Source organism: Bos javanicus, chromosome 19 (assembly GCF_032452875.1).
Source record: "Bos javanicus breed banteng chromosome 19, ARS-OSU_banteng_1.0, whole genome shotgun sequence".
Classification (NCBI taxonomy): domain Eukaryota; kingdom Metazoa; phylum Chordata; class Mammalia; order Artiodactyla; family Bovidae; genus Bos; species Bos javanicus.
Genome location: NC_083886.1, coordinates 53,833,985 through 53,846,309, shown reverse-complemented (window position 1 = coordinate 53,846,309; position 12,325 = coordinate 53,833,985). Strand labels below are relative to the sequence as shown.

At 42.3% G+C, this 12,325-nt stretch overlaps 1 protein-coding gene across 1 annotated transcript in view; it reads left to right on the top strand.

Annotated features, from left to right (window-relative positions):
* LOC133232783 (E3 ubiquitin-protein ligase RNF213-like) overlaps positions 1-12,325 on the top strand; it is a 129,217-nt gene that overhangs the window by 35,871 nt on the left and 81,021 nt on the right. The window contains 7 exon segments of the mRNA XM_061392638.1: positions 1,859-2,139; positions 3,269-3,525; positions 4,423-4,620; positions 6,262-6,484; positions 6,989-7,044; positions 8,511-8,664; positions 10,097-10,273. Coding sequence (XP_061248622.1) covers positions 1,859-2,139; positions 3,269-3,525; positions 4,423-4,620; positions 6,262-6,484; positions 6,989-7,044; positions 8,511-8,664; positions 10,097-10,273 — 1,346 coding nt within the window.

The following is a 12,325-nucleotide window of genomic DNA, read 5'->3' as shown; positions in this document are numbered from 1 at the left end:
TGGTTTATCTATGTTAAATACATGTAGTTTTCATTAATCCCAATAAACAGAGAGATGTCTTCCCTCCCCTCTTCCTCCTTCTAAGTCTCCTGTGAGCACTCTTATTGGTAGAAGCCACTGTTGCAAGGCAGGCAGAATGGAGATTCTGGGCTCTGCCTCGTGATGCAGGGAGACCAGAGGGCAGAAGTGTGTGCTGGTGGCAGAGACAGCCGTCACTGGCACTCTGTCTGTTCCAGTGTCTTTTGCCTTGTGCTGTGTTTTGCCTGAAACTGACTCTGCTGTGTCTGCATTCCTCACCCCACCCTCAACATCTTTGCTTTTGTTCCCAACTCCGCTGTTTTCTCTCAGATTCAGCTGTTCCAGCCACATCCCTGTTTTGCTGGACTTTTGTTGGTTTGTTTTCTTTTCTTTCCCATTCAGTCTGATCATTCCCCCCCCACCCCCCCACACCCCCACCCCCACCCCCCTCCACTGCTGTGTGGCTTATGGGATCTTAGTTCCTAGACCTTGGATCAAAACCTTGTCCCTGCAGTGGAAGTGGGGAGTCCTAACCATTGTACAACCAGGGAAATTCTCAATATGATCATATTTTAAGGAATTTAGCCCATTGGCATGGATTGTGACTGTCAATGGGAGACTCACTTTTGACTAATTATCATGTCTTTTCTGTCTAGTTTGTTTCCTTGTTATTTTTTGTACTTTTTCTAACTTTTAAATTTTCTTTCTCTTTTCTCTAGGAGGTTGGAGCTTAAATATTTTATTCTTCTAGTAGAGTCTTGAGACCAAGACCATAATGTCCCTCCCTGCCCCACTGTCCTGGCGTTGAGGGTGTCCTGAGCCCAGGACACTGACTGGCACTCTCACAATCTGGCACTCTCACAATCTCCATGGCACTGGCCTAGACCATCATCTCTCACTCACCTTTTCTCTGGAAGAAAGTTTTTATAAAACAGAGAGAGCCATTGTGTCCCCCACTTGTGAGGGGCACAGGGAGCAGGGAATGCTTCCACAGGAGCTGACGCCTGAGGTCAGATCCAAACAGTGATTCCTAGTTATTGCCAGACAGGGCTGGATGGGACAGGGATGGGTGAGCAGGGACTTCCAGCAAAGACAACAGCCTGGGCAACAAGCATCAGGAGGCCTATCTAGAGGCTCAACTTTCTGATTTTCATGGCTATGTTTATGCACCTGTGTTGCCTCTGGTGTCTCACTGGTCTCTTTGCCTTCTAATTATTTGGCAGTTGATTTTCCTGGGTTTTCTAGGTCTGCACGCATATCGTTTCAGCTGGTTATAAGAGCAGCTATGAGTTCAACCCTTGCCCCATGTTGAATGCTGTTTTGTCTGCTGTGTGACCTGTACCATCCTTCGTGGAGTGGGCACCATGGTTCCCAGGACAGAGGAAAGGAGCTCTTGCACCAAGTAACATACCAAAATGGTGCACAATTCCTAGTGAGTCATGAAGTTTCAGTATGTAATTTTTTACTTCCATGTGGTCATTTTCTAAGGAACTAATGTACCAAATGGTTGAGCTGTCTAGTTCAACAAGGACATGATTTCAGTATTCTCAGGGCAGATGAATGGTGTGAGCTTGGGCCTCACTCAATTCACTGTGGAGTGTCTAGGTTACTCGTCCTAAACATCTGTGCTACCTCCAGGGTCAGGCCCCACATTGCTCATTTGTGGCTGGGTACCAGGGTGAGTGAGTGCTGGCTGCCTTCTGTTTACCACATTCTGTAATTTTCCTTTCTTCCATTTTTGGCACCTTCATCTTATTTTTTCTGGTCAACCTTCCAGGGTAGAGTGTTAAGGTCTAGCACGTTTCGATGCCCTTAAGTATAATATTCTCTTTACTCTTAGACTGGCATCAGTACGATGATATAATTTGTATGAAGCCCCCTGGGACACTTAAGAAATTGATGAATTATATAACAGATGGTACAAGGAAAGACTTGATGAAAGGGAAGCAGATCGCAGCTGCAGTCATGTTGGACAGCATCTTCAGCATCCTTGAGACCTGGAATGCCATCAATTTAAAGAACTTTTTCACCCAGTTCCAGCAGTTTTATTCTGTCATTCTTGTACCCATGACTTATGAAGGAGAAGAACAGCCATGGAGTGCTCTGCGCTACAAAGAGGAGGTACCATGTCTCAGGGGTGTCAGTGATAGCTCTCTTTTCTACCACCTGGGTACTCAGCACCACTCCACCTCCTAGTGTCCAGATGACCCCTAGACTCAGTGAACCAGGTGGATTGTTGTTGTTGTTCAGTCGCTCAGTCATGTCTGACTCTTTGCGACCCCATGGACTGCAGCACACCAGGCATCCCTGTCCTTCACTATGTCCCAGAGTTTGCTCAAAGTCATGTCCATTGAATCGATGATGCCATCCAACTATCTCATCCTCTGTGCCCCCCCTTCTCTTCCTGCCCTCAATCTTTCCCAGCACCAGGGTCTTTTCCAATAAGTCAGCTCTTTGCATCAGATGGCCAAAGTATTGAAGCTTTAGCTTCAGCATCAGTCCTCCCAATGAATATTCAGAAATATTGATTTCCTTTGGGGTTGACTGGTTTGATCTCCTTGCTGTTCAAGGAACTCTCAAAAGTCTTTTTCTGCACCACAGTTCGAAAACATTACTTCTTCTGCACTCATCTTCCTTTATGGTCCAACTCTCAAATTCACACATGACTACTGAAAAAACCATAGCTTTGACTAGATGGACCTTTATCTGCAAAGTGATGTCTGCTTTTTAATACACTGGTGGATAGGGTCAGGCTATTTCAGTCCCCTTTCTCCTTGTGCCCCGTCTAGGGAATTCTCTGTTCACTCCAGTTTTTTCTTCTTCCTAGGAAGTTTTTACCTGTTCACCTAGACCCAGCTCTGCCACTGGTCCCACCTTCTTATCTCTCCTGGGGCAGAGTGGAAAGAAGGTTGGAACCTTCCTTCACTGTATCTCCACCTGCTCAGTGGTATAGCTTAGGCATTTTTGAGACAGACTTAGAGCCATGTGAACCCTTATAAGGCTCAGAACCCCCACCTGAGATCCTCTCCAGCATGCTGAGGCCTCTGGACATACCACTTGTGGCACCTCCCAAAGTCCCAGGGCAAGGGGATGCTCAGGGTTTAGTCAGGAGGCAGGTGGAGGGCGACTCCTCCCCAGAGATTTTCCTGCTCCTCATTCATCAGGCCCCTGCTCGGCTGACAGGCAGGTCCTGACACCTCTGGTGGGTTCAACGCCATGGTTATGTGTTTTCCTTTTCTCCTGGGACCAGGTGAGGAAGCACCTGTGGGAGTGTGTGACAAAGAAAATGGCACCATTTCTGGAAACCAGTGGGGACCCTCTGCCTGAAGACTACCCAGTGAAGAGTAAATTGGGAATGGGCATGATTGTCCTTTTCTTAGTGGAAAAATTCGACTTTCTCTTATTGGAAAATGACCTGGCCTCACTCTGTCACCTCCTCTGCTTGGACACCAATTCACTAGGCACCTTTCCCAAGGACCTGAAAGACATCCTTGAAACATCTCAGAGGTATTGTGTGTGTCTATGTAAAGATTTCCTAGCTCTCTAATGGTTTTTATCTGATTATAAAAATAAGTATTTGTCATAGAATGGATGAAAACGTACAAGAAATAAAAACCACTCGTAATTTTACCACTCACTGTTGTCATTTTAGTGTTTATACCACTAGCCTTTTTCTGGTCTATGTACTATGTTTCATTTTATTACACATTCTATTGAATATTTGCTTTTGAGCAGCTTTACAGTGTATCATGTCTCAGCTCGGTGGGCCTGTATTTGAGGGGAGGTGGGTGTCATGGTAAGACAATGAAGCTAGTGTGGAACCATCATGAATGACCTCCCCGTGGCCTCTGCCACCACTGTTCCCAGTCCAGGAGTCACCACCATGCCCGTTGCACTGGGCTGGGAGCACTGGTAGTGTGGAGGCTGCATCATATCCTGAATGCATTTAAGTTCACTGGGTGGAGGTGCCTCCCCAGAACCCTCTGTTGAATCCCAGGTCTTTTTTCTACAGCTGTTTGAATTGAACTCAAGAATAATATATACTTCTCTGAGCAGCCAGCCTTAATGGACACTTCCCTCCTGGTTTTACAAATTTTAAACACCCAGTTAAATCCTGATCATTTTGAAAGAGAAAAGAAATGCTGGCAAATGTACATGTGTTTCCAGGTCTTGAGAAACATGCACGTTTTGTGATTGTAAGGAACATGGCATGTATTATTTATAGGCTCCCCACTTACATGTAAAAAGTTGCTTCACATGTAGATTTACTGTTGCCAGACGACCTGTGTTCAAGCTGCAGCTCTGACACCGGGCACCTTTTGTAGATCACAAGCCTCTCTGAATCTTTGTCTCTCCCACTGTCACAGAGAATGGACTCATGTGGGATTTCTGTTCCCTTTCTAGCTGGCGAGTGTCCTTGGTAAACCTGTGCCAAATGTGCATGGACAAAAAGGTTGACTTTTGGGTGTGTGCCCTGCCTGTGCTGCACCACTGCATGGACCTGTCCCCGCCAGCCCAGGGCTCAGTCACGCAGCCTGAGGACACCTGGGCAGCCCTTGAAGGCATCTCCTTCTCGGAGTTTCGGGAAACAAGACCAGATCAGTAAGTTTTGGACCTGCACTTGTGTATGTAAATTTTAGAATCATAACTGTGCTTCCAAGATCTCCAGTGGACTTCCAATGTCCACTTACCCTTCCTTCTAGTGATGGAAGTAATATATTGCTCCCTTTAAAATTACTTCTTTAAAGAGTTTGAAACATGCAAGAAATTGGAAACTACAAAAATGGCCTGCAACCACAGAGATAATCATTGCTGTTAACACTTTGGCCTATGTATTTGCAGGGTTTTATCCAAATGTGATTATTTGGGTGCTTATATGCTTAAAAGTCAGCCACAAATGATATGACATTTTGTTTTCAGTTTTATTGAGATATAATTAGCATAAAGCACTGTATGTTTTGCACATTGTAGGTATACATCTTTAGGCAGTGAAGTACTATTTTGAGACAAGCAAAGATTTCTTAGAGAAGACACAGAAAGCACAATCCATTAAAACAATGGTAAATCAAATTTAAGTACAAAAATTTAATAGAAAATACAAATTCAGTTCAAAAATTTAATACTAGCACTTATTTCCAAACAAAGAAAACATCCCCCATTTACTTTGTCTTTTGTCAGAGAAACTATTCCAAGTCTCATCTGTCCCCCTCTCCTATCCAATAGGATCTAGCCTATACACTTTTAGGGATTGAAATAGTGAGTGAGCCAAATTAAGTTATTGATTCCTCAGTATTATTAGAGCATTTTAAAGTCAAAATAAGATTTATATAAATATAAATATATATATATATATATATATATATGTATGTATTTAAATGCCTTTCCAGGGACATTTATCTAGAAGACTGACTATCTAGAAGATATTTAGATGATGAGAGAGAAAATGACAAACATTAGAATTGGTCTTAAAGATTGTGTTTTTCAGGCAATAGTGACCTTTAGTATATAGTGGTGCTTTTTCCATGTGTTTCTTGTAGTGTCTGTCACTTCTGTGGCACTCTGCTATACTTTCCCATCATCATCTTTTTGGGTCTCCAGGACAGTATTACAGAACAGAATAATTTAAAGGCCTTCTCTGGACTGGGTCCACATAAGCTATTTGATCCAGGCACTTGCTTATTCACTCATTGACAAGTTTAGTTCATAAATCATTGCACCCACAATGGAAAACAGTATCAAAATTTAAACAAAGAACTGCCATATGATCCAGCAATCCTACTTGTGGGTGTATTTCCCAAGGAAATTAAATAAATATCTCAAAGAGATATCTGCACCCCTATGTTCATTGCAACATCATTCACACCAGCCAGGATGTGGAAACAACCTAAGTGTCTGTCAACAAATGAATGGATAAAGAAGAACTGGTGTGTACTTGTGTGTATGCATATATATATATATATATACATATATATATATATATATGATGTATGTATATATATAGTCAGTGTATTTGTCCATTTGTGAGTGGCCAATTTCACCGAGCATCATGTCCTCAGAGTTCATTTATGTTGCTGAATTCTTAATACATTATTGTTTACTTCTCATTTGAGTTCTTGGCATTTCAACTATTTTTGAAATAGGAACTTTCTAGATCTCTTGTAAGATACATTTTAATTACCTTCATCTGTTTTATGGACCTCGCTGCTGATCTTTTTTTTTCTGTTCCAATTTTCCCTTATATAGGAAAGAATTACTCGAGTTAATGAGAAAGAACAGACATTTGCTGAATGTGGATGAGTTTCTGTTCCGATCCTGGTTCAGTTTGCTTCCTCTGAGTAACCTGGCTCCTTACATGGAACACTTCATCGATTACCTGAGTCAGTCTCCCCCGCATGTCCTGGATTGTCTTCTAGGGACTTGGTACCGGCTCAAAGGACTTGAGAAAATCTCCAACAGAAACCTCCAGGTTTGTTCCCTGGAATCGGCTCTTGAGTCTTTGCTTAACAAAAGCAAGTCAAGAACTAATTAGTCAGAGTTTGTGATTTTCCTTTTCTGAAAACCTGATGTGGTAAAAGACTTAGAAATAAGAGACCTGGTGGCGGTGTGGTCAATATTTCTTAGGGTAAAAGTTTGATTTACTTGAGTTTATTCTGTTTCACTAAATGGAATTCAAGAAAACAATAGTCTTGGGTATGTGAGACTGTGCAAGTCAGGGTTAGAAGTTATCCTGCATGCTGGCCCACTTCCTAATTGCTATCTGTCTTTTCCCATTTTGGGGGTGGAAAAAATGGTATAATTTTAAATCCTGAGTTTTATTTGTAAAAGACTAGTATTTGAGCCCCTTAAAATTTGTTTATAGAAAGAAAATTATTATTGTACCTAATTATATTGGATTTTTGGTTCTGTTTTAGCAAAGATGTTGGCATCATGATTAAATCTTCCCCTTTTTTTCTCTTATTCCCAACTCTAGAATATTAAGAATACTTTTAAAATGCTGTTGCACCTTCTGGATATTTATCAGGAAAAGTAAGTAGAAAAGTAAAATGCAGTCTCTCTTGCATAGGGTTATCCCTTATGATTGGCTATATGCTGCTGCTGCTGCTGCTGCTAAGTTGCTTCAGTCATGTCTGACTCTGTGCGACCCCATAGATGGCAGCCCACCAGGTTCCCCCGTCCTTGGGATTCTCCAGGCAAGAACACTGGAGTGGGTTGCCATTTCCTTCTCCAATGCATGAAAGTGAAAAGTGAAAGGGAAGTCACTCAGTTGTGTCCGACTCTTAGCGACCCCATGGACTGCAGCCCTCCAGGCTCCTCTGTCCAATGGGATTTTCCAGGCAAGAGCACTGGAGTGGGGTGCCATTGCCTTCTCCTTATGCCATATTTGCTGTCATTAATGTAAGGCCATAAATTAACATATATTCCACTTCTTTTTTCAAGGTATTGATGTAATCACCCTACTTTTTTAAAAAGAGAAGAGCATAGAAATAAGCTGATATGGTTTTGATTTATTTCCATTTTTTCCTGTGCATTTTGTCATTTATTTTTCAGTGATCACCATCTCATCAGCATTTAGACTTCAAATTTTTTGCAAGTCAGGGAAGTTGATTACAAAACCATCACCCTAATACCAAAACCTGACAAAGATGCCACAAAAAAAGAAAATTACAGGCCAATATCACTGATGAACATAGATGCAAAAATCCTTAACAAAAATCAAAAGTAGCTTTCCATAATTATCTGAAATCATTTGCTTCTGCAAATTTGTGTGAGTTCTGACACTCTGAAGACTTAGTGTAAAAAATGCAAAACAACAGAAATGTACATGTGAGAGAGAAGGTAATTTTTTAGATTCTCAGAGCACTGCCAGGATCGCCTCACCTGAATTCTTAGGGTGTTCAGGGTGGAGGTGGGAGTGTCAGATCTTTATTAACACCAAGCCTGGGACTTCATGGACCCCATCTAATTCTGTGTATTGCAGAATTGCCCCAGTAATTCCTTTCTCTTGCTGCTTTCTAAACCCTCTTCTGATCAGCCCCCTAACTCTCAGCTCTAGTCATGTATCAGCCAATAAGCAGGTCCACACAGAACTGGAAGAGATTTCATGCACAGGACATATACTTCTAGCATTTCTTTCTCTTTCTCCCTCCTGTATCTTCCTGATTTTTTAAAAACTTAGAGTATATTTGAATCTTTGGTAATTTACATCCTTAAAATTTTTTTCAAATAAAGGAATACACTTGGAAATAGTTTAATTTGCTTTTGTTAAAATAGTTCAGACCATAGAGGCAAGCCAAAAGGACTTTTTTTTCCTTTTTATCTTAGTCACAAGTTCAGCATAAATGGAAATGTTCTGGATGTTATCCAAATGGGATCGAGTACATGCCTTCCTTGTAGGCATTTTAAAGGGAAGGAACTCATCATGAATAATGGGTACTGTTTGCTAATTCCTCGTAAATTATTTCATTCATTTCTCTCAACTCTTTGTGGGTTAGGATTCTTGAGGAGCCCTTGATACAGCCCTACTTGATTGTGTGCCTGAAACTTCATGAAACTACCTGCAGAATATCAAAAGCCCACACGTTTTATGAGATGCCTGCCTTATCTGCTGAGATTGTTCGCAGAATTATTATACTTAAACCTCTAGTGGTAAGTGGAACACGTACACATAATGTCGTACTGAGGAGAACAATGGAACCTGAGGCATCCTCTATTCAAAAAGGAGATAGGCTGATTCTAGGATTACTGGAATGACAGAGCATCTGGTTCTGCCATCGGATGTGTCAGTATATACCTGATGCTGGGCTTTGTCCTGTTCGTGAGGCTATTTTGGTAAACCAGGGCTTATGCTGAAGGGAAGCAGAGAGGAAGAAGGCAGTGTAGGAATTAAAATGTAGAGTATTAGCTGTGACTGGGTAAATTCAAGAACCCTGCAAGTGGCCAGGACTTCAAGCAAGAATCTCCCCACCCAAATGCATGTTCATGCCTAATCTTTCCCACCTGAGCCTTTTTCCTGTTCACTGAAACTCAAATACAGTAGCAAGGTCCACACACCTCAGTGCATACCCAGAGCCTTTCCATAGAAACACCACCTTTCTCATGAAGCTGTAGGAACAATCCAGAGTTCTGTGCCCCCTCCCTCCACACCTCCCAGTGGTAAGCACTATCCTGATTACTACCATCACAAGTTAGTTTTACCTGTCTTGGAACTCTTTCCTTTTTTGTGTCTGGGTTTCGTCACTCAGCACGACATCTCTGAGATCCAGCTGTGATGTTGCGAGTGTCCACAGCTCATTTATTCCCATTGTTGTGTGGTCTTCACCCAGTGGAGTTTGAGCTTCCACATGAAGGTGATAGACAATTTCCTATTTAGATCAACCATTTATTTGTTAACCATTTGACAAGTCAAAACTCTGACATTCATGATGCAAAATAATTAAGTGTATGTTTTAACTTTGTTCCTTTTAGTTTTTCTTCTTTAAAATACCAAGGGAACATTTAAAAATAGGTCTTATTGGTAAGATGATTGCTTTCTCCTGAAGCAGGTATTATTTAAACCATCATAGGCAGGTGCCAATTTCTAGATAAACTGTGTTCAAGAAATTTGATATTTATCAGTTGACCCCAGGGAAACGAGGCTTTTCAGGAAAGAGTCCCAGGGGTGGGGACGTGGGTTTCCTCCTGGCCCTAGCATGTCACTTGGGGACAGGGTTTACACGAGCTTGGCTCTCTGAGCTTCTGGAAGCTCTGAGCCCGTGGTGCACCCTTCTCCCTTGTCTGTCAGCCTTTCTCCGCTCAGAGTCCAAGAGGTCTACTGGTTGGCGAGGCAGCATCGCCTCTATAATAGTTACCTGGGGTCACTTGAGGGGGCATCCATGCCACTGCTTCTCCTACCTCGACCCCCATGCTGTCCACCCAGAGTGAACCCGAATGCCAGGGAAATGAAAGTGCTGTGAATGTGCAGGTTCTGCCGGGTGCTCAGGTGGCATCAGCCACAGAGGCGGGTGGAGAAGTATCTGGATGATCCTTTGGGTCTGCCGTGTGGGGTCAGTTCAACTCCATCTCTCTCTTGTGGTGACAGGATTCAGCAGGAGGGCCTGGAAATGAAACTGGAAAGAAGTATTCAGTAAAAACGGTCTTCCAGGGGACCCTCGCTGCTACAAGATCTTGGCTTCGGAAAAATTTTAAGAAGAGCATGTTCCAGGCTGGGTATTTTTATTTTTCACCTGTCACCTTCGCTTACAGCGAGGAGATTGAGGTAAGCCAGTCCAGTGGAGGGGACACAGGGGTCTCCTCTGCAGAATGGACAGCTGCTCCCCTAACAGGACTGAGAGCATGGGCTTCCTGGTGGGTGGACTGTGGTCCCCACATCAGTGGTGAGGTGGCGGGATGGGGCAACAGAGCTTGTTGGGACATGGTGGCCAGTGGGGAAGGGCATTCACGTCTGATGCTGTGCTACGGTTATGGGTCAGGTTATGATGTTGATAGTAGAAAATAAGATGAGAGCAAGACCTCCATGAAAGGGAAACTGGGCTGAGCGGCAGCTGAAGGTGAGGAAATTAGAAATCAGATCCAAAAGGTTGGGAGGCAGTGAGAGCTTCCAGAAACTGAGATGTGCACAGAATCTTGTCCTGGGAAGGAGGAGAAAGGGCCTAAAGACTGTTGGCTCCAGAACAAAGTTCTAGAAAATGCCGCAAGCAAACCAAGCAAGTGGCCCCCTGACTTCATTGTGCCAGCCTTCAGTAGGCCGTTGCCTTCCAGCAGTACTTTAATAGGATCATCGTATACTGTGAGTATGATTTAAAAAGCAACAACAGTTCCTAGTTTGAACCTCTGAAAAGGCCTAGAGATCGTGACACCTAGGTCTGTGAGCACACTCAGCCATGGCTTCTAAATGCCATCCCCCTCCCAAAAAATAAATCTCCTCTGGAAACAACAGCAGATTCTAGAGGTGGAACTGAAGAAGCGCAAAGGCCAGCCTCGAATACCTTGTATTGCCTTAAAGGAAAAGTACTTTAGGGCCCTCCTATAGTCCAGTGCTTAAGAATCTGCCTGCCAATGCAGGGGACACAGGTTTGACTCCTGGTTTGGGAAGATCCCACATGCCAAGGAGCAACTAGGCCCATGTGGCACATCTACTGAAGCCTACATGCCTAGAGCCCATGCTCCGCAATAAGAGAAGCCATCGCAATGAGAAACCTGTACACTGCAACTAATGAGTAGCCCCCACTTTCTGCAGAGAGAGCTCGTGCGCAGCAACAAGGACTCAGCACAGCCAAAAATAAAGAAAACTTTAAAACAATTGCTTCAAGTTGAGTGGTAACATGTCACAAGGAGACAGGACTAGATCCAATGTGATATCCTAGGTTAGATCCTGGATGGCAAAAGTGTGATTGTGGGAAACAGTGGGGAAATCCAAATAAAGTCAATGGTTTTCTTCATAGTAATCTATAAATGCTAATTTCTTAGTTTTGCCAACTATACTATGGCTTCGCAAGGTGTTGGTACTCAGGGAAATTGGGCTGAGAGTATCTGGAACTCTCCATACTTTGTAATATTTCTGTACATCTAAAATTACTAAATTTTATAAAATAGAAACCAGAAACTAACCTGCAGGGGCTCCCACTAGTCAAATCTGAGGCAATTTAAATGTCAAAATGAGTCATGACCAGGAGAGGATTATAATTCATTAAAATTTTAAACATACTTTCAGAAAAAAAAAGGAGAAAAGAGAAAATTTTTTTATAGAAGAATGCTGACCAATAAATGTAGAAGAAACAATTGGAACAGAAAACCATCAAACACCATAATCTTACAAAAGATCATTTCCACAGCCAAAAAAAATTTAGTGAGAATTATGGCATTATTTTACATTTTTTGCAAGTCTCTTTAACATTGAACCCAGTGGAAGACAACTGGATTCTCACATCGGCTCTATGTTCAATCTCTTGCAATTTGTTGTTTTGCTTAAAGTACATGAGGAAAATCTAGTGTCACACAGATGCATAGTTGCAAAAGGAAAATACATTTAAATAGGCTTTAATGACTTTACTTCTTTGATGTTACATTAAAACTCAATAAGTGGTAGTTTCTCAAAGGTTCATTACAATGCGGAATTTGTAACAACAGCAATAACTTTTTGTACTCTGTTTTATTAAAATTTATTGATTTATGTTTAAAAACAAATGTAACCACATGAAAAACCCATCAATTCATGACACAGCAGTAATGACTGACTCAGGTAAGAGTCATCCAGGAATGCTGAAATGAGTAGATTAAAAGTGTCAGGGTATAGGCATCCCAGAGGACC